This window comes from Saccopteryx leptura, chromosome 2 (assembly GCF_036850995.1).
Source record: "Saccopteryx leptura isolate mSacLep1 chromosome 2, mSacLep1_pri_phased_curated, whole genome shotgun sequence".
Lineage (NCBI taxonomy): Eukaryota > Metazoa > Chordata > Mammalia > Chiroptera > Emballonuridae > Saccopteryx > Saccopteryx leptura.
The window spans coordinates 16179538-16207281 of record NC_089504.1 but is presented as its reverse complement, the minus strand read 5'-3'; the positions used below and the strand labels follow the sequence as shown (position 1 = coordinate 16207281).

The window sequence follows — 27744 nt, the reverse complement described above, 5'->3', positions numbered from 1 at the left end:
AGAGGGAGGAAGGGGAGGAGGAAAAGAGGCGAACAGAGAGATGATCAATCTTAAATTCACTCTTCAGCCCATAAAGATTAGAATTGGTTTGTTCAGCTTCTGAAACTGAGCCACAATACCTCCTTGCTAGGCTCGCCTCCTTTCTCTAGCTCTTCACGGATCCTCAAGTCCACTGTGCATGTCTACGTCTTCTGCATTCTCTCTTTCTTGGCCCTCTGCTCCCTGCTCTTTTCCCAAGTCCTATTTTCAACACCCAGAATGCACTTGCCCATGTAATGCTCTTACCGAGCCTATGAACAGAGTGAATGAATCACTTCTTCGGGGTTTCTCTCTGTATGCCTGGCCCCATGATGTGTCCGGTATTATTGTTTACTTATTTTATTTATTTATTTATTTATTTATTTATTTGTATTTTTCTGAAGTTGGAAACAGAGAGGCAGTCAGACAGACTCCCGCATGTGCCTGACCGGGATCCACCCGGCATGCCCACCAGGGAACGATGCTCTGCCCATCTGGGGTGTCACTCTGTTGCAACCAGAGCCACTCTAGCGCCTGAGGCAGAGGTCATGGAGCCATCCTCAGCGCCCAGGCCAACTTTGCTCCAACGGAGCCTTGGCTACAGGAGGGGAAGAGAGAGAGAGAGGAAGGGGAGGGGGAGGGGTGGAGAAGCAGATGGGCGCTTCTCCTGTATGCCCTGGCTGGGAATCGAACCCGGGACTCCTGCACACCAGGCCGATGCTCTACCACTGGGCTAACAAGCCAGGGCTGTTTACTTTTTTAAAATTGGTGCATATGTCTATCTTTTCCTTTAGTCTGGGAATGACACAAAAGCACGGACCACTTCCTCACAAATCTCCATTTTTCTAATGCGCCCCATTCATGGATGGCCTGGGTGTTGGAAACAAGTTTCGTGGTTTACCAACCTGCAAACTCTTATGCTTGATGAAGAGCTGCTTTGTTCCCTCTCGGAATGAAGAAATTCCAACCTAAATGAACAATCCCTTCATAATCACAGGTCCAAAGAACTACATTAATATCAAGGACATGGTAAGCGGTAAAACTGGTTTAAAATGTATGCTAATTCATACTAAAAAAAAAAACACAAAACCAAACCAGACCATTAACGTTGGAATTACCCCCTAGACGCACAAATAAACTAGGTAATTCTTTTCCTCTTACACACTGTGGCCCTCACCTTCTTTCATCTTAAAATAAACTATATTGGGAATGGTGTTTCCTTGGAGTCACATTATCATAGACACTGGTGACCTCCGAGATAGGGTTTTGTATTTTATCTAGGATAGCATCACTGTGAGGGAGAAATCCACATTCCCGAACTGGTACCAGTGGGTAGGAGGGATACAAAAGCAGGTCAAGGTAGGGGAGGACTATCTAATAATTAGATTTTTTTTTTTTTGTAACAAAAACTTGAATGAGCACTACTGCTCCCCTTCAGTGAAACAGGAATCCACAGAATGTAGAAGGTTAGAACTAATTAGTTTCTGTCCCTGAAACGGCCCAGTCGGCCAACTGCAATCATGTCCCTAAGGTGGGACAGGGGACAGTTGTGTGGACAGAAGTGCAGACCACAGGTGATCGATTCTCTCTCCCAGCCCTCCGAGGCGTGATCCTGTTTCTCTGCCAACCCAGGAACGAAGCTGCAGGTGCCCACAAGCGCCGCCAGCAGGTACCACCTGAGCAGAAAAGATAAACGCGGTGTTCCTGGTTCCTGGAGCCGGGGCGGGACCTGCCCAAACCCTCCTCAGGTCTGCTTTCAAATCCTTTTCCTTCTCGGGTCTCTCATTTCAGTGTGACCCCCACGTCCCACACAAGGCTTCTCACCTTTCATAGACGCCAAAGAAATGGCAGAGTTTATTTTAATGTTTATGTGAGTATTCTGAGTGAATCAAAAATATAATTTTTAAAATCCATCCTTAGGGAAGTCAGTTTGGCAGACCGATGCAATATTTATACCTACCCCCATATTTTTTCATTTTGGTTATTGATTTTTATTCAAATTAAAATTTAATATGTGAAGCAAGTCTTGGAAATATGACATTTCTTTTCAGAGAAAGTAGGTGAAAAAAGAGTTTCTTGATTAAAAGACCAAAAAAAAAAAAAAAAACCTATCAAAACTACCTGGGACTGAAATCTGCTCTGTCCCACGGCAGTTTGTTTGGAAGAGAAAACACCAACGTGACAGGATGGTTCAGGAGGGGACTGACGAGGGACCCCAGTCCTCATTCCGCCTCAAACTGGATAGCCAGGGGGCGTGCCTTTCTCTCTGAGTCTATTTCCCAAACGCCATCGTGGAATTCGACCCGCTGGTATCTAAGGTCGTTATTGTTTTAAAACAATATGTGACTATGTGAGTGCCTCTCTCCCCAGCCCTATCAGTGGCCTGGCTTCTGTGAGATTCAGTCTATTAGACATGAAAGAGGCTAGGCGGGCAAGACAGCACTGTCCTGGCATCCCCGCCCCTGTGTGCAAATGAGTCGAAAGAACCACAAAGAAATTAAAACATCAAGAGGGAAGAAACCGTTAACCGAAGAAATATCTTCTTTATCTGTGTCCATTTCCTCCCACAAGGAAAAATGGCAGTGTCGGTTGTACATTACATATTCCCCTCTCTCTCTCTTCAGTGTTTCATCTTAGCACCTGCACAGCAGAGACCTTTACAATTCATTGCATATGCTCTCCCCCTCCTCCCCCTCCAAACAGCACCTGAGGCCTAAGAAGTCACTCCCTCCAAGCTCCTCCAAAGGCTGAGACCCTTGTCCATGACAGAGTATAGAAATAACAAACATGCCCCACGCTTTTATACAGTTGCTAGAATGGTTTTTGTTTCTGTTTTTTTGTTTGTTTCCAACAAATGAAGATTTTTTTTTTCCTCCTTTTCTTTGAATATTAATTACACTTTACAAATTTTTTTTTTATTTATTTTGCTTTGTTTGGTCCTTTTATGTTTGTACAACAAAAGGGAAAGTCGGCGGCCAGGAGTCCCAGGCTAACAGAGTTTGGTTGTCATCTGGTCCGACTGTTTGAGGATCTCGGTGTTGTAGAGGTCCAAGGCGTGGTTCACCCTGATGATCTCGCTGTTGGTCAGTTTCAGGCGGTGTTTCAGCATACAGGAGAACAAGTCCAGCTGGGGTTTCCCCGGGGCCACAGGGGGGGCCAGGCGGTTGATTCGGTCCCGTATATCCAACAAGAGCAGCATGACGGACGAGGAGGAGTAGAACTGGCCTCCCTGTGTATAGGACTGGTTGACCTGCTGCACTGCGCTGCGCAGCAGGTCGGCGTTGAACCTCAGGCTGTAGCCGAACACCTGCACGTCCGAGATCTTGATGTAGAACTGCCGCTTGTTGGGGTCGGACAGGTCCACGGGGCCCTGGCCGGTCTCGTTCCGCATGACGGTGGCGAGCCGAGTCCGACTGCGTAGGTAGATGTGGACCGTCTCGAAGAAGGTTTTCCACCGATTGCCCAGCAGGAGAGTCCAGTTGTAGCACTGGCTGTTTTGGAGGCGGACCTTCTCCCAGCGCGGGTAGCCAAACTCCCCGAAGGGCATGTTCCAGCCCTCCGAGTGGCTCCCGCTGAAGGGGTTGACGTAGACGAAGAACATGGGGTCCAGGCTGCTGTTGCGCATCTGGCAGATGCGCATGGACATGCCGATCACCATGTGGATGAAGTCCATGCGGTTCTTGTTGCTCTTAAGAGTGAGGGACATGCGCTTGCGCCACCGAGGGTCAAAGAAGGTGTCGAGGCGGATCTCGTTGCTGACGAAGGTGGTGTGGACGTAGAGGCGCGAGTCCATCTTCTGCAGCAGGTACTTCAGCTCCAGGTCCTGGAAGTCCAGGTCGGTCTCGAAGCTGATGAACTGCTCGCTCCGCTCCGAGTCCACGTTCTGCGGCTCGCAGCGGCCTCGGTACAGCTTGTAGCCCTTGTTGCAGGAGCCGCAGAGCGAGATGTTGGCCAGGCTGCACATGGCGCAGCTGTTGTTCCCACCTATGATGCAGGGGATGGGGCGCTGGCACAGCGTGGTGCTCCCGTGGCACACGCAGCTCCTCTGGCTCTCCAGGAAGGTTCCCCAAAACCCGTTCTCATTGCAGTAGAGAAGCGACTGGACCCTTGCCAGCCACTGCTGAATTGTCCTGGGGGGGCAGAGGGAAAATGGAGAGTGTTAACCACTGTGGGCAGTTGGTTAGTGACGGTCATCCAACTGATAATGCACAAGTAGCCACCCAAAGAATGAAAGGACTGGGTAGAACAATTATAATAGAAAGGGCTCTGATCCTGGTGGGATAGTTGAATAGATCAGGGCATTCATTGTCCAGAAGCTCAGAGGTTGCCGGTTCAATTCCCAGTCCGGGCACATACAAGGAACAGATTAATGCCCCCCCCCTCTTCCTTTGTATCTCCCTTCCCCTCTCTAAAATTAATAAATTAAAAAAAGAGAAAGGGCTCTGAATATAAATTATGAACACGACATGGTTAGTTCTTGTAGAATCACAGGCCAGCTATATGACATTGTCACTTCCCACCTGTATGCTCAGCATCCTCACCTGTCAAGTCAAAGGGTTGGAGTACCCGTTGTATGGGGGGTCCTTCTAACTCTACAAACCTATTACACGTTAGCCCCAAATAAGTGCAATTTGGGAAATTCAGGCATCTAAACTCAAACACTCCTGCTGGATGACTACAGTGTAAAAAAACAAAGTCAGCAAGAGAAAGGAACTTTAGCCTGCGCCAGGTGTTGGGGCTCTCCACACGGATTCTCCCGTGAGGTTAGATAACGTGCGACCCCAACAACAACAAATTCGATCTGCTATCACTCGAGAGATGGGGTGGTGCTTCCACATGGATGATCTTACATGGTCCTGAGAGCACCTTTTCAAAACATGTAAAAAAAAAAAAAGATGTTATTACTCCCATTCTTCCAGCAATCCCAATTCTCAATTCAGAGGAATTTCCATCACAACATGTATCTCTAGGTCTCCCTCCCCACTGCCCCGTGACACTTTGTAAACGAGAGTCAAGCCTGTCCCCAGATTCCGGCCACTGAAACATCCCAGGTCAGAGAGCTGCCCCATCAGATGAGCAGCGACAGAATAGGTAAAGCTGCATAAGGCAGTCGGCTTAGCGGCCTCTCGTCCTTCCCCATCTCCGTGCAAGCCACCTCTTGGCTGTCTTCTTGCTAGTAATAACACCTGACGTGTATCTCACGCTTCTTACCCTGCACAGGGCATAGTCGCTCCCATTCTCTCAAGTGAGCCTCACAACAACACCACCCTGAAAATAGCTTGGGACCCGAGGTCGGCCAGAGATGGCTTGGAATCCTGGCTCCTGCGCAGAGGAGCTGAGGCGACGCTGGGCAGTTCCCTCACCTCCCTAACCGCCCCTCCCAGGCAGGGCTGCTGGGAGGAGTATGGGGATTTTTATGTGACAGCTTAGCTCCAAACTCGGTAGGTATTAAGGGCTCAATAAAAGTTAGCTCTCGTTATTCCTGCAAAAGGACCATCAGCCCCATTTATGGACGTGCCAGTAAGAAGCTTAGAGGTGAAATGACGGACTAAAAGCCACACAGTGAGTGAGCAGAGATGCCTCCTGGCCCGTAGCTGTGACTTTTTTTCATTAAAATGTCAAGCAAAAGTCAAGAAAGCCCTTCTCAAGAGCTGTGGTGATGGGCTGTGGTGATGATGGTGGTGGCGGTTCATGATCCCTGCTTGAAGAAGCGGGAAACAGACACCCTCTTGCATTGTACTGCCCGTGGTAGGAAGGGTTAGCAATCATCTAGCCTGCCATTTCCATAGTCAAGCCACAAGGGCCAACCCCAAGAACCGCAGGGAGGGCAGTTGAGCCTACTGTTGAATGGTGTGTGTGTGTTGGCCCAAGGAGAACTGAGTTCAAAGCTCAGTTCTGTAGGCAGTAACAAGTCATTCGTGTCTTTAAGCCCCAGTGTCTGTACCTGAAATGAGAATAATAAAAGCTCATCTTATGCCGTGGGTGAGAGGATTGAATGAGATAATATATTTAAAGCACAGAGCCCAGCATAGAGCAATTATTGGGAAGGTAATAATCATAAGTACTCTTATCCCAGGGAATAAGCTATTCCTTTGAAGGTATTGAGACACTCTTGGGGATTTCACTATCTCTCTGGAGTTGGAGGGAAACCATTCTGTCCTATAGGACATTTGAAAATGGATACTGTTGAAATGGCTTCCCAGGATGCTCTGCTTTGAAGGAGTTGCTTATCAGCTGGGAGAAAATGGAGGAATAATTAGTGCGCTCCTTGAAATTGCTCTGCCTTTTAAATCCTCGGAACCATACGGCCTCTGGCAATAAAACCTCCCTCACAACACTCAAAACACTGTATTGAAACACCTAGTTTTCTTGTCGGTCCCTCCCCCAAAGGCTGTAAGGCCTGAGGGGGGGGGACCCCTCCTTCCCTGAGTATCTAGCCCAGGGGCTGACTCCCTCTTAGTGTTTGCCGAGTGAATGCAGGAACCAAATTAATATTTTTTTCTTCCTATTTTTCTTTAAGAAAATCCAACTTCTCTTCTCCCCTCTGGACTGCAGTATTAGTTTTAGATCCCGCCCGCCCACACAGCTCACCCCCACCCCCCCCCCCCCACCCCTCAGCCCCAGTCTCTGCTGCGTGAGCCCAACCCTATGGCAGCCTGGAGAACAGCAGCAGGCCCAGCCTTCGGGAGACAGCGCTGGAATGAGAATGAGCTGCAGTCTCCCACCTCCCCGACCAGAACATTGACTGGATATTGGCTGTGAGTCATCCGATAGTTCCGTGAGCTGCAGGGACCCGCCGCACGTCTCCGATTGCACGGTTCCATCTGACCAGAGCGTCATTTCAAAATGCCTCTTTCAAATGGCCCACACTTGCCCCTGTCAGTCCCTCTCCAAGTGACAGGACAGTACCCCATTTAGAGCTCCTCTGTCCCCATCTGCGAGGCATCCTCTAACCCCGCAGAGCGCCCCCTTTCTCGTGTCTCATCATTGGGGTCCTTTGTCAGATCCGCCCCCTCACCGCCCCCCGCGCCCGGAATCAATGCTTCATTGTGGCTGAACTCTCAGCATCCTTGGTGGGAGGGAACGAAAAGATGCGAGTTCCTGGTCAGGCTGCACCGAGCAAAGAGGCCGGCGGCACATTAGGATTCCAGCCCTGTCGAGCGGGAGGCCCTGGGGACAGAGGCCCTCTGAGGCGCCTTAGCGAGCTGCGTGGCACCTGCATCTCCTGACCTCAGAATAATCATGAGGTTGTGGGCTGTATCAATGAAGGCATTAATGATAGAGCGGGAGCACTTAGCACGAGGGGGCCGGGAGCGAGGCCGGGGAGGGAGGAAGGCATGCAGGGAGAGGGGTGTGGCCTGGGGAAGGGTGAGCGGACAGGAGGGAAGGAGGTGGCCTTGGAGCCGGTGGGGGAAACGAAGGAGCCCAGGCTAGAGGGGCAGACAGGGCAGTGCAGGAGGCACCTGGAGAGGGACAGGGAGAGGTGACCCAGCGACATCATCGACACAGGCGGGACAGAAGCAAAGAGATGCAGCCGCACCCCCACTGGCATAACTCACAGACTCCGGCTGGGCCATTTTGGGGGCAAGTCGTCCTTTCCTCAGGAGGCAGGGGGAAGGGGCAGGGGGGAAGCAATGTGACCATAGAGTCCTGATGCCCGAGGTCAGTGAACTTTCCTCTGCTTTTCAATAATTTTGGGAAGAGTAAAACCAGAAATACAAGCTCGTTCCAGTTCGAGATGTGTCGGTTCTTAACAAGCAACTTCCAACAATGAGGAACCCACGTGGATCCAATCCATCTCCTACACCTTCTCTATCTGCAGCCACTCTAGGTAGTGATCACTGATATTCGGAGCCCCTGCAATGCTCAGCAGAAGGCGGCACCGTACACTGGCCCCAGCACTCAGTGGCGTGTCACTACTGAGTGTCACTGTGTACCAGGCGTGCTGCAGGCTCTCCCCCAGCGGCAGGACCGCCACCTGCATCACCGAGGAGGCAGCGAGACCTGGCGAAGGGACATAACTTGTCTCAGATCACAACGTTACTCCACCTTCCGATCCCAGGGCCTCTACCTCCAGCACAGGCGACTCTCCACGACAGACCATGATGTGGAAGGATCACGATGAGGCAAGCAAGAAGCAAGCAGGACATGGAAAGAGAAGTGGAAGGAATGCAAACATACTGGAAGTGTGAGCGTGCGAAGGGCTTATTATCACGCCCCTCGCTTCCTCCGGACCTGCCAAGATCCCTCTTCTCCACTCACAGATAATTGGAGCTCACAGCAAGTGCATGGGGGGGAGGCTGGGGACCGGGGCCAGGAGGGGCTGCGCTCTATAAATACCATTTCCCAGGCTAGCTGGTGACAGCCTGCCTCAACCCTGGCAACAGAGGAGCGGCCTACCAGCCCGGCTGGAGGGAGGGCTCTCACCAGCAGCTCACACAGCCACCCTGCAAGGCAGGCGGTTCGAGGCAGTGAGGACCGAGTTTTAAAATGCTCTTCTGTGTCCCTGGGGACCCAGAGCATCTTCCGTTTGCTGTCAGAGCTGAACTCCAGTACATCTAAATCAGCATCATCCTGTTGACTGGGATCTCAATTCATTCTGATGGGGGGGGGGGGAAGAAAGGAGGGAGGAAGGGCGGGCAGGAAGAGGCACTTGTATTTCTAAACCCGACCGGTAGGCACCCACCCAGACTCGCATGAAGCAGCCTGGGTCATAGAAGCCTAAGACGCAGAAGCAGCCCTGGAGATGGTCAGCCCACCGTCCTCCGCGTAGACTTGCGCTTGGAGACTCGGATGCTTTGGTGGGGAAAGCCACGTTTCTCGAACGCTTTCTCCACTGTGGCAGCACCCCCCCCCCATCAAGCCCAGGAGCAAGTCTCCACTGTGGCAGCACCCCCTCCCCATCAAGCCCAGGAGCAAGTCTCCACTGTGGCAGCAGCCCCCCCCCATCAAGCCCAGGAGCTAGGACTCCCTGGTGATTTCCATTTGACTGATGTGGCTTTGAAGGCCAGAGAGGGACAGTGCCCTTCCCATGGTCACACCCTTCCCACGCTCCCTCCGTTTGCCCGCTAAACCCCGCCTGGAGGACAAGCGAAGCCCCGGGCCATGGAGACACCCCCTCTGCTTGCCTGCAGGCCCTGCTTCTGCCTCAGCCCAGATTTTCTAGCAGCATGACAGGTCTCCCGGTGACACAGTGTGGAGTCGCTCCTCACTGGAGGATGACGACGAGGGAGGCTCTGCCACCCAGGGCTTCCCATCAGCGCTTTCAAAGGCACACACCTCCCTCCCAGAGCCACCTGGGTGGGGAGCCCAGGCTGGGAATCCTAATTCAAGCAAACTCCCTGCTGATTTTAATTGGAGGTTTTGCCTAAGACAGAAATGCAGTGTGGGCCAGTGGCATTTTAGGGAAGATCACAGGATCGGGTGCCAAGGAGGTTGGGGCAGGGGGTGGGGGCGATTTAAGCTAAAATAGAAAACTCTAATCCATAATTCCCGTTTGCCTACCAGGAGTGTTTATTTGAAAGTGGAGAGGAAATGAAAAAAAAAAAATTGGCGTTCTGAATTATTGTTTTTTTTGCCCTCTGCTTCATCCTTGCCATTTCTTTGGCATTGTCATGGGTGTCTGAGTGAGATTCCATGAAGTGTACACTCTGTAGACTTTAGACTAGACTGGGAAGACCAACAGCAGTTTTGGGGGTTATGATGATGCACTGTTTCTCTGGTTGTGCCCTGTGTGTGTGTGTGTGTGTGCGCGCGCGCACGCGCATGTGTGTTAAAGAAATGGTGCTGATAAGAGATGAACACATCTATGGGGTCCAAATGCTTGGTGTGTGTGTGTGTGTGTGTGTGTGCACACGCACACACGTGTGTTAAAGAAATGGTGCTGATAAGAGATGAACACATCTATGGGGTCCAAATGCTTGGGGCTCAGCTGAAAGCAACCATGGTTTCAGGATTAACTAGCATGAATTATAACTGGCCATCAGACCCACTCTGTGCTCATCATTGCTCCCAGAAAAGTATGGAGCTTTTGAACCAGCCCCTCTTGAGTTTCTATTATTGCCTTAACAACCTGCTTTCCCCTCTTCCCAGGTCTTCACATGATGTCAGAGCCGCGTTGAACGGCTCATAGCAATAAGGCAGGAAAGACCGCAAGAAGAGTTCTGTGGTCCCCTGCCACATCGAAGGTACTCCCCAGTTTGGCTTTGTGGAGGCATCTGGTCTTGTCTGCAAGAGGACAGAGGCAAAGGGTAGAGGGAGGAGTAGGGATAAAAGCAAGTAAAAATCCAGTAGGGGACTCTTTCAAATTAGGTTGTCTGGAGCTTAATTGGGGAGGATTATGAAACAATTCTTGCAATTATTCAGTTCTGTGTCTGCAAGAAGGTGACAGGCAACGTCAGCTACATATTCAAATTCAGCATTTTGCTTTGGGGCATGGATGTGCTGGAGAGAGGCTCCAGGTGGAGGACTGTCAGAGTGGCTCATCCTTCCTGGGCGGGACACAGGCAGGAGAGTAAGAGGCTCAGACCTAAAGGCTAGAAAGTAAAAAGGGGGCTAAGGCTGAAGTACGATAACGGCCTTCCAGATCAATGATCTGGGCAGTGAGGTGGGGTGAGCACAGGTGTGGGAGTCAGTTAAGGACATGCTGGACCCCATCCTACCACGATTTGGCCTTGGATATTTGACCTTGCTGTTTGACCTTGGGGAAGTCACTTCACCTCTTTGATCCTCAGTTTTTTCATCTGTCACATGGGGATTTGCCTACCTTACCCTTTGTCTTCAGAACTAGAATTGATTGTACGAAGCTTCTGGGAGGTTTGTGGGAAGGGAGGTTAAGAATGACCATTATTATTGTTACTGAGGGCAAAGAATACTTTGTTTTATAAATGTCTCTGATAAAAATATTCCTCGCCCTTACTGGAAGGCCAGGTTGATTACAGCTTAATATCCTCATCCCACCGCCACTCACCCTCCACAGTGTATAATGAAAGCTGTCACCGTGGGGCTTGACGGAAGACCTCGAGACGTGGGCTTCAGAGTCAGAAAGAACTGGGTATTGAATCATAGCTCTGCTCCTCACTTCTTAACCTTGAGCTAATCGCTTGTCCTTTCTAAGGTTCAGTTCTCTCAACTACAGAACAGAATAACAGTACAGTACATGCAGGCTTGTGTTGAGAATCAGATAAGACATTTAAAGCTTACAACCTATGGTAGGAGCACAGTGTCTCTCATAAAAATAAACTACTGTGCTCCTCTTGAGCTCACCTGGAAAACGTTCCCTTTGAAACGGGTAATTATAGATTAAAAAACCCGGGAAGATAGTGCAATAAATGTTACTGAGTCAGTTGAATATTGATATTAAAGCAATAGCAACAACAAAACCTCTTCTTGACACTTGCTCTCTTCTGTACCCCCAAATCCTTAATAGGTGGATTACAGATCTAAATATAAAAAGTAAATAATAAAAACAGTACCAGCAGCAGCAAAACAGCTTTTAGAAGAAAACATAGGGGAATATCCTTATGAGACTGGAAGAGGCAAAGATTTCTTTTTAATTTAATTTTATTTTATTTTTCAGTGAGAGGAGGGTAGGCAGAGAGAGACTTCTGCATGCGCCCTGACTGGGATCCACCCAGTAAGCCTACTAGGGGGCAATGCTCTGCCCATCTGGGGACCTTGCACTGTTGCAACTGGAGCAATTTTTTAGCACCTGAGGCAGAGGCCATGGAGCCATCCTCAGTGCTTGGGGCCAACTAGCTCTAATCAAGCCTTGGCTGCAGGAAGGGAGGAGAAGAGAGAGAGAAAGAGAGAGAGAAGTAAGAGGAAGAGGGGTAGAGAAGCAGATGGGCGCTTCTCCTGAGTGTCCTGACTGGGAATCAAACCCGGGACATCCACACACTGGGCCGACACTCTACTGCTGAGCCAACCAGCCAGGGCTGGTAAAGGTTTCTTAACACGGCTCACCATAAAGGGAAAAAATGGATTAATAGGGATATATTAAGATTAAAACATATCCATCAAAGATACCATTCAAAAAGTGAAAAGACAACCCTTAATTAGAGAATGCATTTGCAATACCTCTAGAAAATCAAAACCTGTATTTTATTTGTAATACACAAATAACTCCTGCACTGATTGGATGCTGGGGCTAGTCAAGGCATTTTATGCTGCCTGAGGTTTGCCACTTCTTTCTGGGTCTCTTTAAACCACAGCAGATGCAGTTATCACAATTTATATTTGTCTTGAGAAGGTTCTCACCGAATTATTTAATAAATGAAATTTGTTCCAGAAAAAGAAAAAATAACCTATAAGTCAGTAAGAAAAACTCAGATAACCAAAAGGGAAAATAGGTAAATGAACAGGTACTTCATAAAAGATAATATTCAAAAGGCCAATAAGCACATGAAACTCCACTTCGTTAGTCATCAGGACAGCACCAGTTAAAAATGCAATGCGATCATATCACAGCAGGATGGCTCGCAGCGAAGGAAAATAGAAGAAGATGGGAAACAGGATCAGCCAGGATGTTTCTAGCAGCAGAGAAAACTGGTTCAGCAACTTTCCAGGAAAACCTACTTTCCAGAAGTACCTACTAAAGAATTTACAAAGCTGAACCTATACATACTCCATGTCCCAGCAATTCCGCTCCAAGTATGTGCCCAACAAAAATGCATGGAGGGAGGGGAGTCACCCAAAGACATGTAAGACGACTGCATCATCCATCACAGCCTCACACTGGAGCCTATGCAAGTGGCCGTCAGCAGTACAATAGACTTCTACACAGAAAACAATATTCTTGAGAATAAACGAGCCCAACCCACACAAAACTGCATGGAGGGATTGCCTAGAAGAATAATAAGGTGAATGAAGTCAGACACAAAAGAGCACATGCTGTATAAAAAGAAGCAAACCTGAGCCACAGTGAGGTAACAGTGAGAGGAGTCCCCTAGGGCAGAAGGCTCCCAGTGCCCAGAACAGGACACATGGTGTTTCTGTGGTGCTGATAACGCCTGACTTTTTAAAATCTGGGTGCTGCTACTTACGTGTGCGAATCCTTTTTGGGCTATTTGTTGCTGAATACTTGTGATGTTTTCACTGTCTATATATCTGTAATACTCTCATAAAACACTTACTTCCAAAATACTGTCCTTTAAGACAAGCAGAATAATATTACTAAGGCAGCAATACTGTACATTTTTTTTTTGTATTTTTCTGAAGTTGGAAACGGGGAGGCAGTCAGACAGACTCCTGCATGTACCCGACCGGGATCCACCTGACATGCCCACAAGGGGGCGATGCTCTGCCCATCTGGGGTGTTACTCTGTTGCAACCAGGGCCACTCTAGCACCTGAGGCAGAGGCCATAGAGCCATCTTCAGCACCCGGCCAACTTTGCTCCAATGGAGCCTTGGCTGCGGGAGGGGAAGAGAGAGACAGAGAGGAAGGGGAGGGGGAGGGGTGGAGAAGCAGATGGGTGCCTCTCCTGTGTGCCCTGGCCAGGAATCGAACCCAGGACTCCTGCATGCCAGGCCAACGCTCTACCACTGAGCCAACCAGCCAGGGCTGATACTATACATTTTTATATCACTTTTAAACTTTCTACATACAGCTCTTCTGTGTGGTTCTCTAATTTTGATCTTCACAAGTTTTTGGTGTCAGGGGACGGGTGGAGAGGGTAACCTGAATCCCATTTAAATGATAGGAGAAAGGAGGCTCGGAGAGCAGGCATGACACATACTGAGGGTCACCAGCGACTTGCCACACCACTGGGACTGTCAGTCACCCAGTGTGAGTTCGCTGGCCCGGTGGAGCTGGGTAGGCTGGGAGGTCGCTCAGAGGAAAAAAATGAGGGAGCTGAAGAACCCAGTTCTATTTCTGACTCAGTGCTCTGAGCCTCCAGATCTTATTCTGAACAGGAAGCCACTTTTGAGCTCCAGGGAAGGAAAAAGAAAGAAACCCTGAAAACAACAAAAAGGGTCTGGAGATGCTTATTTTCCTGCCTCGCGTCAGCTGAGTGAGTCAGTTGTCCCCTCGCTAGCAGCGCAGAACGACACCAGGGATGGGAACAGAGCTTGGCCGAGTGTGGCACTGCACAAACCCCGCACGTCACTCCTGGCGAAGCTCAGCTGCTGGCCTCCCCAAACCCCACCAGGTGTCACACCCTTGGTGTCAGCCTCACTCGTTGTCTTCTCTTTACCCCCATCGATATAAAAGAGCTGCCAAAGATATTCGCAGATAAAAGCTTCATTGACCTATGATTGGGAAGGCACCTGTAAGCTTCTGTGACTGACAGCCAGCTGCTCCCAGGTAGCCTGGGGCTGGCTGTGGGTTCATTCCTCTTTTCTTCAGTAGGGCAATTTAATACACACTTAAAATAAGTCTTTGTCACCAAATTGCCACCCTCCCTTTCCATCTCCCCGCCCCCCCACTCCCAAATCATTACATCAGAGACTATCACAGTAGCAATTTACTCCAGAGGAAGCTGGGTTGAGGAGCTGAATGATGCTTAGACAAAGCCTGGTCCATGGGGAGCAGCCCAGACAGGTTATGTGACTTGCTCAAGGTCACACAGGTAGTACCTGGAAGCCCAGAACCAGGACCTTCCTCCTGGGAAAGGCCACACCTGTAGATACTTTAATTTTCCCTAGCCTCTTTGAAAAGGACTGGCATCATTTTACGTGGGTGACTATGTATTGGGAAAAGGAAATGTTCACAGTCTCCAAGGATGACTGGACACTCACCCTGAACTGAGACTAATTCCAAGAGATACAAAATGCCACTGTGGTCCACTCATCAGAATGGAAGGTTGGGGCAGTCCGGCAGTGGATGGAGCTTGAGCTTGGGTCCCTCTCACCGTGTCAGAATGGAAGGTTTGGGCGGTCCGGCAGTGGATGGAGTGTGAGCTTGGGTCCCTCTCACCGTGTCAGAATGGAAGGTTAGGGCGGTCGGGCAGTGGATGGAGTGTGAGCTTGGGTCCCTCTCACCGTGTCAGAATGGAAGGTTAGGGCGGTCGGGCAGTGGATGGAGTGTGAGCTTGGGTCCCTCTCACCGTGTCAGAATGGAAGGTTGGGGCGGTCGGGCAGTGGATGGAGTGTGAGCTTGGGTCCCTCTCACCGTATCAGAATGGAAGGTTGGGGTGGTCAGGCAGTGGATGGAGTTTGAGCTTGGGTCCCTCTCACCGTGTCAGAATGGAAGGTTGGGGCGGTCAGGCAGTGGATGGAGTTTGAGCTTGGGTCCCTCTCACCGTGTCAGAATGGAAGGTTGGGGCGGTCAGGCAGTGGATGGAGTGTGAGCTTGGGTCCCTCTCACCATGTCAGAATGGAAGGTTGGGGTGGTCAGGCAGTGGATGGAGTGTGAGCTTGGGTCCCTCTCACCGTGTCAGAATGGAAGGTTAGGGTGGTCAGGCAGTGGATGGAGTGTGAGCTTGGGTCCCTCTCACCGTGTCAGAATGGAAGGTTAGGGTGGTCAGGCAGTGGATGGAGTGTGAGCTTGGGTCCCTCTCACCGTGTCAGAATGGAAGGTTGGGGCGGTCAGGCAGTGGATGGAGTGTGAGCTTGGGTCCCTCTCACCGTGTCAGAATGGAAGGTTAGGGCGGTCAGGCAGTGGATGGAGTTTGAGCTTGGGTCCCTCTCACCGTGTCAGAATGGAAGGTTGGGGTGGTCGGGCAGTGGATGGAGTGTGAGCTTGGGTCCCTCTCACCGTGTCAGAATGGAAGGTTGGGGCATCCGGCAGTGGATGGAGTGTGAGCTTGGGTCCCTCTCACCGTGTCAGAATGGAAGGTTGGGGCATCCGGCAGTGGATGGAGTGTGAGCTTGGGTCCCTCTCACCGTGTCAGAATGGAAGGTTAGGGCGGTCGGGCAGTGGATGGAGTGTGAGATTGGGTCCCTCTCACCGTGTCAGAATGGAAGGTTGGGGCGGTCGGGCAGTGGATGGAGTGTGAGCTTGGGTCCCTCTCACCGTGTCAGAATGGAAGGTTGGGGCGGTCGGGCAGTGGATGGAGTGTGAGATTGGGTCCCTCTCACCGTGTCAGAATGGAAGGTTGGGGCGGTCGGGCAGTGGATGGAGTGTGAGCTTGGGTCCCTCTCACCGTGTCAGAATGGAAGGTTGGGGCGGTCAGGCAGTGGATGGAGTGTGAGCTTGGGTCCCTCTCACCGTGTCAGAATGGAAGGTTGGGGCGGTCAGGCAGTGGATGGAGTGTGAGCTTGGGTCCCTCTCACCGTGTCAGAATGGAAGGTTGGGGCGGTCAGGCAGTGGATGGAGTGTGAGCTTGGGTCCCTCTCACCGTATCAGAATGGAAGGTTGGGGCGGTCAGGCAGTGGATGGAGTGTGAGCTTGGGTCCCTCTCACCGTGTCAGAATGGAAGGTTGGGGCGGTCAGGCAGTGGATGGAGTGTGAGCTTGGGTCCCTCTCACCGTGTCAGAATGGAAGGTTGGGGCGGTCAGGCAGTGGATGGAGTTTGAGCTTGGGTCCCTCTCACCATGGGTCTGGGGCTTGCTTCCTGTAGTCATTTCCCCGGTTCCATAATGCACACTTGGAATTATTTCATAGTGGGAATACTTAGCAACTGGCAGAATCATCTTCCTTCCTACTTCCGGTACCCACACTATACATATACCCACCAAATAATAAAAGAACATTATGGAACATTCTGTCCCATTACCTAGCTTCTAAGAAAAGAAAACAACAAAACATGCACTTAGGTGGGAGCATGTAGCAAGGGGGCTGCACCTGCAGGTAAATCCAGTAAACGACAATCTGGTACTATGGGCCAATTTTATATTACAAAATGCCTCCTCACAGGGCCTCTGAAAAGTTCCCTCCATACTAAAGCGTATTATAATGGAAAAAATAAATGAGTGAAAACCCCACAATGTATGGCGGGTAGGCACAGATCCTCTGACACGCCGCCCTTAGATGTGAGGGCTGTATTCCCTCCCCTCGAATCTGGGAGATTCTACCACCACTCTGGCCATTACAAAAAAAAGCGGTCATGATTCATGCAGTTCATGGACTCAGGTCTCAAGAGACTAGCAGCTCCCACCTCCTGTCTCTTGGAAAACTCCCTCTTGGAGCTCTGGGACCACTTACAAGCAACCTTGATGCCCTTGCTGGAGTGACCACTTAAAAAGACCCAGGAGCGGGGGACTGGCTGAGCCCAGTCTTCTGCCATCTCTATGAAGGCACCAGTCATGTGAGTGAAGCTTTCTTGGAACCTCCAGCCCAGCCCAGCTGCCAGCTGAATTTCAATGAGCGCCTTCAGTCAACTCCACGTGCAACAAAGACTTGCCCAGCCAATCCTGGCACACATTCCTGACCCACAGACTATGAGCATAATATAATGATTGCTGCTTAAAACCTCTAAGTCTGGGTCAATTTGTTATACAGCAATAGATATTCAAACTACTATATACCACCAGCCCCATAGAAAACTCGGGATAGCTCTTCCCTATTCCATTACTACCGAGCTACAGTACTGTACCCGGCAGAATTCTACAAACAATCCCTTCTTCTCCAAGACTCCAGGAGGCTCTGATCCCCAGGACCTGTGAGTATGATATCGCTTCCAGGATTGTGTCCTCTTACATGGCACCACTGGCCTAAAGACAGGGAGCTTATTGAAGTAGACCGACTCTAATCGGATGTGTCCCACGAAAAGCAGAGAGTTTTCCATGGTTGCCACAAACAGAGAACTCCGAGAGATCAAGCATGAGAGGGACTCGCTGCATCTCTGTTCCTTTGAAGATGGAGGGGCACGTGTGCGGAGACTGGAGAATGGCCTCTAGGAGCTAAGGGTCACCCGTGGCCCACAACCAGCAAGGAACAGGTGACCTCAGTCCTGCAACCACAAAGAAGTGACTCCCGACAGCACCCTGAATGGGCGGGGCAGTGGGTTCTTCCCTGGAACCTCAACATCCTGATTTCTGCCTGGGACACGGAAGCGAGCAGTCCGGCTACACCACACCCGGGCTCCTGACACGTGGAAACGCTGCGATTATGAAGGCAGGTTTCTCTAAGCTTCTACATCCGTGGTGATACACCGTGTGTTACACAGTAATAGAAAACTAATACAGTTACTCTGGCCAAAACACTCCCCCACTCTGTTTCACTTTACTCTTTAATGAAATGACAGGAATAGATTAGATGATAGTTTAGCTTCCCTGACTGCCGTGACATTTTATGATTTTGTAATTTTAGGTTATTTAACCCTCCTGAGCCTTAAATTCCTGAGGTAAAGCATGGGTGTAGGGCCCGTCTAGAGCCAATGTTACCTTAGCTGCTAAATTTTCACCCCTCTGTGAACAGAGATACCCCTAGTATTGTTCTTCATTCTACCACCACCCCTTGCATAATGCCTGGAACTTAAAAGCCAACAACTAAATACTTGTTGAACGAAACAATAAATGGATGAAGATTCTGTAAAGACATTCTTGGAAAAGTTCTTTGACAGGAACAAAGAACGGTGCCTATGTAGGGCAGCAGCAGAGGGCCGCCATTAATTATCCTGAGCCTTAGTCTTCTCACCTGTAAATGGGGAGACTAACCCTCGCTCTAGCCCTCTCACAGGTAAGTGTAAGGCTCAGAGAAGCTTACTGGTGTGAAAGCACTTTGTAAACTCTAAAACAACCTGTGCATGAGGTATGTGTCTTTGTAATAGTTTATTTTTTAAGGTTAGCAATGTCCCTAAGCCAAATGGTATAAATCTCTTCCCTAATTACAGCAGGAAATGAGCACCTTCCCACTGTTACCATGGCTGCCGCTGGTTAGCGGGCACACCAGCCCTCAGCAGGAGTGGCACCGGCTGGAGCACAGAGCCGTTAGCACCTGCTGAAGACCAGCTGAAAGAGGAGGCTCTCCAGGGACAGGAGGGGAAATCGGACCGAGCTAGCACACCGGATCGTCCGGGTCACTGCCCTTTAACCTGGTGGAAGTCACTCTCTCCCAAGGTGGTGTACTGAGGAAACTGATCTCTTGAAAAACTGCAAAATGGGTTGCCTGGCCAAATGGTTTGAAATATGTGCATAGTTGACTCCTTCTACTTTTTTTTTTAATTCGACATTTCCTAAACTTCTTAATTCCCGGGCACCGCTTCCTTTCCTACATCCCCCTCACAATATTCTACAGAATTCATTTGAGAGAACTCACTTTTTGCTTAGTTTCTACCAAGTGCTTGTATGGTGAGGGGAGTCTTCTAACCTAAGGTTAGTGCGGTCCCCAGACCAGCAACGTTTTATCACCCAGGGCCAGGACCCCCCCGTTTCTACTGCATCAGAAGCCCAGGGGTGCAGCCTAGCAATATGTGTTCAAAAGCCTTCCAGGGGACTGTGGTGCCCACCCCAGTCTGAGAACCACGCTGTAATCCAGAGATCGGTGTAATGCTTACGTCAGCACAGGGAGGAAACAGGGAATTCTTTTACACCCAGAGGAAGAGGTCCCATTGATTCTCTGGTTCTTCATTCAAATGGTTACCAGAGAACACTTACTAAATGCATACCTTCTGCTTTTTCCCCCCAGTGGCTACTCAAGACCTAGAGGATAATATGCAGACTGCACATAGGTAGTCAATCCATTCATAGTTCACCTAACATATGGGGTGAATCTTAATTTCAGTAACAGTAAGGACAACTACTATACATTAAGGGCTAATATTTACTGAGCTCGTATGCTAAGGACTCTCTGTATAGCTTGGGTGATCCTCACAATAAGTCTGCAGGGGAAGTTGGGTTGTGATCTCCATGTCACAGAGGAGAAGATACAGGGCCACAAGACGATGATGGCATACCTCACCAGGATTTAACACCAGGTCCTCCGGCTCCAAAGCCCGTGTGATCAATATTGATTTCTGTGCTCTCTCTGATTTCTCATTTCTGGATGAAATTCATCTCACCTTCAAGTTTCCAAAAGTAGATGTTTATTGAAATGGAAAATGATTCTCTCCCCCCCTAAATTCAAAGCATTATTTTGGAAACTACTATAGTTTCCAAAAGTAGATGTTGTTTATTGAAATGGAAAATGATTCTCTCCCCTCCTAAATTCAAAGCAATTCCCATCTCAAATGCTCCTTCACCTCAGTTCAGCAAATGCTGTGTCATGAGGGGCCGGGCACTTAACCTGCCACTTTGAGAGGGAGGTACACTGGTGAGCAAGGAAAATCAGAGTCCCTGCCATGTATCTGGGGTCAAGTAGGAAGAGTCTAGGATGGAACAGACAATGGCGAGCATGCCTCGTGTCAGAAAAGCGTCGGGCAGGATGCAGTTCGGATACACTACAGGGCAGCGCAGACTGGCCCGTGAGCTGGCCAAGCATTCCTGAGGAATGGGGGTTTGATATAAAAGTTAAAGGGGATGTAGAGGAATCCAGGCACAGAAGAAAAGGAATTCTCCTGCCTTCTCCGCAGGAATGTACTTCTCTCTTCTTACCTTTGTTGCTATCTGAATTCTAGCTTTAGTAAATGGAAAGCATAATAGGATCTGTTTTTATAGGGATGTTGTAAGGATGAAAGGAATAAATAAATATACGTAAGCTTTGACAACTATGTCTGGTACATAGGAAATGGTCAATCTATGTTAAATATTATTACATCTCTCTTTTTTTGTTTTCTTACTGGGTGATCTTGAGCAAGTTGCTCCAGGAATAGTGGCAAATTACTAGGAATAAGAGTTTCCGTCTCAGGGCAAGCTCATAACTGCCCTCCATGTAAATGACCTGCCACACAGCTGACCCCTCCCTTCCTTCAGGTAAATGTGGGGCGTGAGGATCCCGGCACAGTTAATACTCGTTGCTGGTTGGTCGCGGTCCTGCAGAGCCCACAGGCTTCTGTTCCCTGCAGATGACAAGCACGCTTGCCAGGGAGTCAGTTTTGTGTGTTGCCAAACCTGTTAATGTCAGTTATATTTGCTATTATTTTTATCATGGAATTAAAAGCAAATAAATTGATGAAATACGAACCTCTTTCCATGGAAACTAATTTGAATTCTGTGAAAAAACATTCAACAAAGACTAATTGCTGAAATCAACTCCCATCCGTTTAAATAAAAGGGATGTGTTTGAGAAAGGTCGGGAGGGTTTATAAAATTCTACAAAGATTTAAATGACTCCTTAAGAGTCTTTAAACTACTGCTCCACTTTGAATAAACCAAAGTTGGAAATCCTCTACAATGAATGGTCAAGTGGATGCAAGGGAGCCGGAAACATGTCAAATAGACTATATCCACACCGTCCGCAGAGATTCTGGCCCTATCTGAAAAGGATGGCCCAGGAATACACGTTTACAAGTTTTAAGGTAAAGCCAAATGTGTTTATGTTTGTGTAGCATGATACATTTTAGGATTCCCTATTGTAATATATTTTTTGAATTAACAGACAAATTCTGTTTGGTCTCCAGTTTGTCTGATGAGCCTTGTGTTTTTGAGTTCTTACTATATGCTAAAAGTGGCGTATATGTTCTTTTGTCAATTACTCCAAAAGTTAGGTATTATTTTTATCTCCACCATACCAATTAGAAAACTGCAGCTCAGACACTTCAATCGCGTGCCAAGGTTACAAAGCCGGTAATGGCAGTCACACATCTTGGCGCTTCAGACTTCAGAATCCCGAGTCTAAGTATCTTAAGGCCCACTGCCTCTGCTATATTGTTATATTTTTATTGGGCTCCTGTTTGATCTTCTGTAATAGAAACATCCATTTCTTGGAAGCAGGGAGTGTCTTCACCAAACACCCAGCTGTCTACTACTGCTGTGCTCTTGATTATATTAACATTGTATCTATTCATTTCTTCACAGCTTATGGAGAGTGTTCACACACATCATATAACTGACTGGAGCATGAAACTCCATGGGGAAGCTACTATTATTATCTTGGTCATATAGATAAGGAAACAGAAGGCTCAGATAGGTTTGGAGACTTTTGGAGGTCATGCATTTAATAAGTGGCCGAGCAGGAACTGTCTAATAAACTAAACTTGTCTTCAGTTGTGTAAAAAGTCATATCATCTGCCCCCTGCATGTGCCTATGGAGACAAAATCCAGAGGCAAGTAGGTAAAGGGTTCAGAGAGAAGAATCACAATCAGTGTGGTTATTGAGGGCCATCGTAATAGAGATAATGACTATCTTGGTGGGCAGGCACTTCCCACAGACACCAATTAAACACTGTGAGGAACAGGAAATATGTTAAAAGCTGACATGGGTCCAGGAGTTATGGCCCCAGAACTGGAACTTGAGGTGGACGCCTCCAAGACAACTTCGTCTCAACAAGGCATAATTACGTTGTGGTTGGCGAAGGCCCGGACTGCTGGGTCAAGGTCGTGTGAGCACAGGAAGCAAAAATAAACCAAAGGCCAAGAGTCATTGGAAATGCCACTAATTACGCTGCCTGCCTTCTCGAGTTAAGGTTCTGAGGATCTGCCCTGCCTCATGATACTGCAACCTCTACAAAGACCAGGTGATGGGATGGAGGAAAGAAACATCGAGTCTCACGGACATTAAGCACCTACTAGGTGCTAGGAATTTTTCTTCATCTCATTGAATTTAATAGAGCCTGAGAAGTATCTATTTCCCCCCCCCCTTTTTTCTTCAGGAGGTACGTTTCCAAAGTAACACCTAGCAAGAAATACTTGCAGGATTTGAATCCAGGTTGGTTGAAGACAACTCCCTCTTGCAGCTTCCACTCTACCACACTGTCTGAACCACAGTAGTCCGAGGGCCTTCCTTTCAGTCATGGTCCATTTACAAATGCTCTGAGTGACCTTGAGCATGTCCTTTAACTCCCTCTGGCCTTAGTTTCTTCATTTGTGAATGAGAAGGATGACAGAAACATATACTAAACAGGTGGAAGAGCTGTAGGTTATTTATACAGCAACGGAACACAATTTTAAAAGATTATGTCGACATGCCTTTGGGACCCCATTCTAAGTAGAGAATAATGGATTTGTCCATTCATGAACAAAGGTTTTTGAGTAGCTCCTGTGTGCCAGTTACCATGCAGGGAAGGGAGGGACACTGATGATGGGGTGGAACGTGGGCCCAGGCGCATGTCCAGGGCTGACAGTGTCACAGGACTGACCGGCCTTACTGAAGAGATAAGCAAAGGAACAATGGTAAACGGAGACTGGGCCTCATTTGAGAAGTCAGTCTGTTGGGAAAGCATGTAAAACAGGTCCCCACACAGGCTTTCTTAAGGACACAGATGCTCCTACAGTGGAGGAGCAAGGCAGACTCCTTTCAGGTGAAGTGAACAGCCTATGTATAGCCCATGGAGTGGGAGGAAGCCCTGAACACTTAGTGAACCCACAGTGAAGGGGAGAAAGCCAGCGTCAGCAGTAGGCAGGGCCAGGTCAGCGGTGGGCGGGGCCAGGTCAGTGGTGGGCGGGGCCAGGTCAGCAGTAGGTGGGGCCAGGTCAGTGGGGGGCGGGTCAAGGTCAGCGGTGGGCGGGGCAAGGTCAGTGGCAGGGGCAGGTCAGCAGTGGGCAGGGCCAGCGTCAAGGCAGCCCTGCAGGGCAGTGTAGTAAGTATTTGCTCCTCTTTTTAAGAGTGGCGATCAGTCACCACAAGGCTTTAAGCAGGTAGGGACAAGATAGAATTTGATTCTTAATTCTGACTGCCTCCTGGAACATAGATCGGAAAGGGATTAGATTCGGAGTGACTTAGTTAAAAAGCCATTGTATTTTGGGGAAAGAAAGATCTCTCAGTGTGAACTCCAGGATACTCATCAAAATGGACTAATTAGCATAATCTCAAAGCAGTGCTGTTCAGAGATCCAAATACTAACCCTGTAGCAATATTTTAGAGTTGAACTGCTACCCCCTCATTCTCTGTGACCTTTCTTCTGAGTTGGCAAGAACCTCAGAGAATCCTGAGCCGCGTTGTCTTCAATTTGTTTTAGAAAAGAAAAAAAGTGTCACTTTATTTTCCCAAATGAGTTTTAATTCAGGATTCCATAAGGAAAATAGATAAAAGCAGGGTTGTTGCACCCAGGGTTCCCATGAGTACCTGCCCAGGCCATCAAAGAGTTGGTCTGGCTCACAATGTGGAGAGCTGGGCCTTGAACCCAGGCCCTCTGGTTCAAACCAGTGTCCTTTTTAGCACGCTGTGAGGCTAGAAACTGAGGCTTGGAGGGCAAAACCTTCCCTGTGGGTCCCTGCCTTCCCTTGACCTGTGTAACCACAGTGCCATGGCCTGACACTAGGGCCAGCTTCTGCACAGGCTAAAAGAACTCTACCATGGTGTCCCTGGCATCCCCCCAAATCCTTATACACGATAAACACCCAATAAATATGTGGTCGGGTGCTGGATCCCCCACTGGCAGGTGTGCTCTGGAAAGGGTCTGTCTGCCCTCATCCCGACAAACACTGAGCCTTGGGTTAACGAGTCTTACTTATCTTGAAACTTCCAAAGCCCGGCTCGAGTAAGCTGGCAGGAAATGCCGCATTGACCTGCGCGGAACCTGACCTCTTTCCTCTAACTATAGGAGACGTGACTTAAGTGTCTGCCTGGATTTCTGCCTGGGCTTCTGAACTGATTCAGGGCTTCACAAGTGGGGCCGTTTCCTGACTCTCAGCACACCACATTAGAGGCTATAAAACTCTAATGCTCCCTACACTGCCCCATGACCTCAATGAGCTAACCCTGCCTTTGGCATCAACATACTCGCAAACCAGGGAACCCAGCCAAGCACAGCTGCCTCGCCTCGCTGCTGCACACTGCTTACAGCCTGGGCGGAGCTGCTGACCACCAAGCCCACCCGCGGAGCCAGGAAGACAATTCCACTCCTGTCGCTTACCTGCCCTGTCACCTTGGACATGTTACCTGCATCACTGACTCATCAGTCCCTCTTCTATGAAACAAATCCAATAGCATCAATTTCACAGAGAGAGTGTGAGGACTAGATGAAAAAATATATGCTGTCACCTATTACTGAGCGCTAAGGTGGACTGACACTTTCTATGCCAAACATCAATGCCTGGTAAAAATAACAACATGAAAAGTTGATAACATGTCTCAAGAGTGTCTTCTACCTGCCAGACACTGTTCTAAGCACTTCCTGTACCTGACAACATTTAATCTCCAAAACAGCCTTATGAGGTTGGCACTATTATTTGTCCCATTTCACAGATGAGAAAATTGAGGTTCAAAGACAGCAGTAAATTCCTCAGGGTTCCAATGTAAGCAGGTGAGAACGCTGGGATTTGAGCCCAGGAGGTCTGGCTCCCCAGGCACTTTACCTTAGCCAGCTCTAGTGCCTATTATACTAGCTACTGAATAAGCAATCGTTTTGTGTTTGTTGTTATTATCATCATGAATCTTATTTGCCCCACACATAGGATAGTCACCCCTACCTCTAGTTCTACTCAGTTTATCCCGCAGTACACAATCCCCAGAAAAGACCCCGTTCACCCCCAGTGGCCCACGCCTCCCAGTATTCACACCCTTTGGGCTGCACTTTTGTTCAATACAACATGGTAGAAGCAATGCTCTCTGTCTCCAAAACTAAGTTGTCAGAAGGTTTACAGCTTCCTTTTCGTCTCTCGATGCTGCCATTCTGTAAGAACTCCAGGCCACATGGAGAGCGTGGGTGCAGGTACTCTGACTGGCAGCCCTACCTGAGCTCCCTGATGACAGCCTCCATTGACTCCCAGCCCTGGGAGGGAGGCATCTGGGACATCAAGAAGTTCAATCAAGCTCCCAGAAGATTCCAGCACCAACGAACTTGAGTGACCCCTCAGCTGTGTCCAGTCACCCTACAGAACCATGTAAGACGGTAATAAAGTGTTGTTTTGAGCAGCCTATAGTCTTGGGGTGAACTGTTTAGCATCAGTATACAGGTCCTAGCATGCCTTGAAACAAAGTTCTAATTATCTATATTTGACTTCTCACTAAGGTTTATAGGTAAATACCTCTTTCAAGTAACAGTAAGACAATATTTGTTGATCTTGGGCACATTATTTAACTCTAGGCTCTTATTTGAAAAATAAGAATAGTTAAGACCGTAAGAGCACCTCGTTCAAGGTTACAGTTAAGGAGGAAATTAGTTAATTTATATAAGATGCATAGAAGAGTGCCTGACATTTTGAATACATACACCAAGTGACAAATCTCTCTCCCTCTCTTCCCGTCTCTCCAACCCCCTCCTTCTTAGTGTCTCCTCCACTTTGTTTTAACTGAGCCAGGCACTTACTAGACTTTTTAAATTTTAAAATCTTAATTCTCACACGTAACCTGAAGGCAAGTGTTATCACGCCACATTGCAAATGAGCCGAGGGGCTTACGTGGAGCCTCCTGGCTGGGAAATGATGGAGCTGGGATTCAGACCCAGTCCACGTGCAACGGTGGCTCTCCCCTCTCCACCCCCCCCCAGCCTCCCCGGCGCCACCCCTCTGTGATCCGAGTCAAAGTCCCTGTGACCCACGTGGTCGGGACGGCATCTGCTCGGTGGACTCGTGGCCCGTGGAGTGTGGCACACAGGCAAATGGAAGCCTAACCATAAGTTCATTTACACATCCCAGCTCGCTCAGCGAGTTTGCCCCTCTGTCTGACACTGCTCTGTGGCACGGAGGTGTCCTGCCTCCTGGTGAGAGAAACACTCATTAAAGCCTGTGATCCAGTTGTCAGGAAGCAGCCCATGGCCAGCAAGGAGGTTCAGCCTCCGAGGGGCCAGCACAGGCCAAGTTTCTATGCCCCCCTACCCACCCCCAGGACCCAGCATTCCATCGTCCTTAAACACACGTCATTGAGCGACTTGCCCAGGTGGAACCCCAGACATTCTACCCCGGTGCGCAGAGGATGGATGCTATGATTCCGCAGGCATTCTCATCTCAGATGGAGAGAAGGCAACACTGTGAGCTCCTTCTTTGAAGGCCCTGCTGGTGGCAGGACATCACTAGCTGTCTACACCTGACAGCTTGTGCAGGAAGAGAAACTTATTCTCAGAAGTGGACATTTGTGCTCAGGAAAGTGAAGAAGCTTGCTCAAGGTCACAGTGCTTGCAAATGGTAGGGCATGATCTCAGATCCAGCCTTCTGATTATTTCTAGTGTTCCTTTTTTATTAAATTTATTGGGGTGACATTGGTTAATAGTGAAATAAGGTTCTGTCCGGCCCCCAGTTTCGTTCCTCCTCCCTCCCTGCTAATGCCTGTCTAGCTACGGAGTGCCCTGGAGCTCGCCCGAGCCTTCCCTGGACCTGGCACGCACAATGGCGCTCTGTGTTCTGTGCTTGGTACCTGGGATTCCTTCTCACTTTTCATAAATGTCTTCCCGGTCTTGTTGGGCTGAGCCCAACATGTTATCATGCCACATTGCAAATGAGCTGAGAGGCTTACGTGGAGCCTCCCGGCTGGGAAATGATGGAGCTGGGATTCAGACCCAGGCCACGTGGAATGGTGGCTCTTCCCTCTCCCACCTAGCCTCCCCAGCGCCACCCCTCTGTGATCCGAGTCAAAGTCCCTGTGACTCACGTGGTCGGGACGGCATCTGCTCGCTGGACTCGTGGCCCGTGGAGTGTGGCACACACAGGCAAATGGAAGCCTAACCATCAGTTCATTTACAAATCCCAGCTCGCTCAGCGGGTTTGCCCCTCTGGACCCTCCACTTCATTCTCTAAGGTGACAATCAGCAAAACTGAAGATACCTGTGCGTAAAGCCTGGTCATGGTTACTCTTCGCCACCAAGTGTGCTTCCAGCGTGGTGGGTCCTGGGGCTGCACGGCTTCTTCACCTAATGCTCCTATCAAACTGA

General features: G+C 49.1%; 1 protein-coding gene across 1 annotated transcript in view; it reads right to left on the bottom strand.

The window, feature by feature from the left end:
• Positions 1 to 2837: 2837 nt before the first annotated feature.
• Positions 2838 to 27744, bottom strand: part of BRINP1 (BMP/retinoic acid inducible neural specific 1) — a 177753-nt gene continuing 152846 nt past the window's right edge. The window contains exon 8 of the mRNA XM_066367313.1: positions 2838 to 4148. Coding sequence (XP_066223410.1) covers positions 3008 to 4148 — 1141 coding nt within the window. The 3' untranslated portion in view covers positions 2838 to 3007. The remainder of the gene's footprint in view (positions 4149 to 27744) is intronic.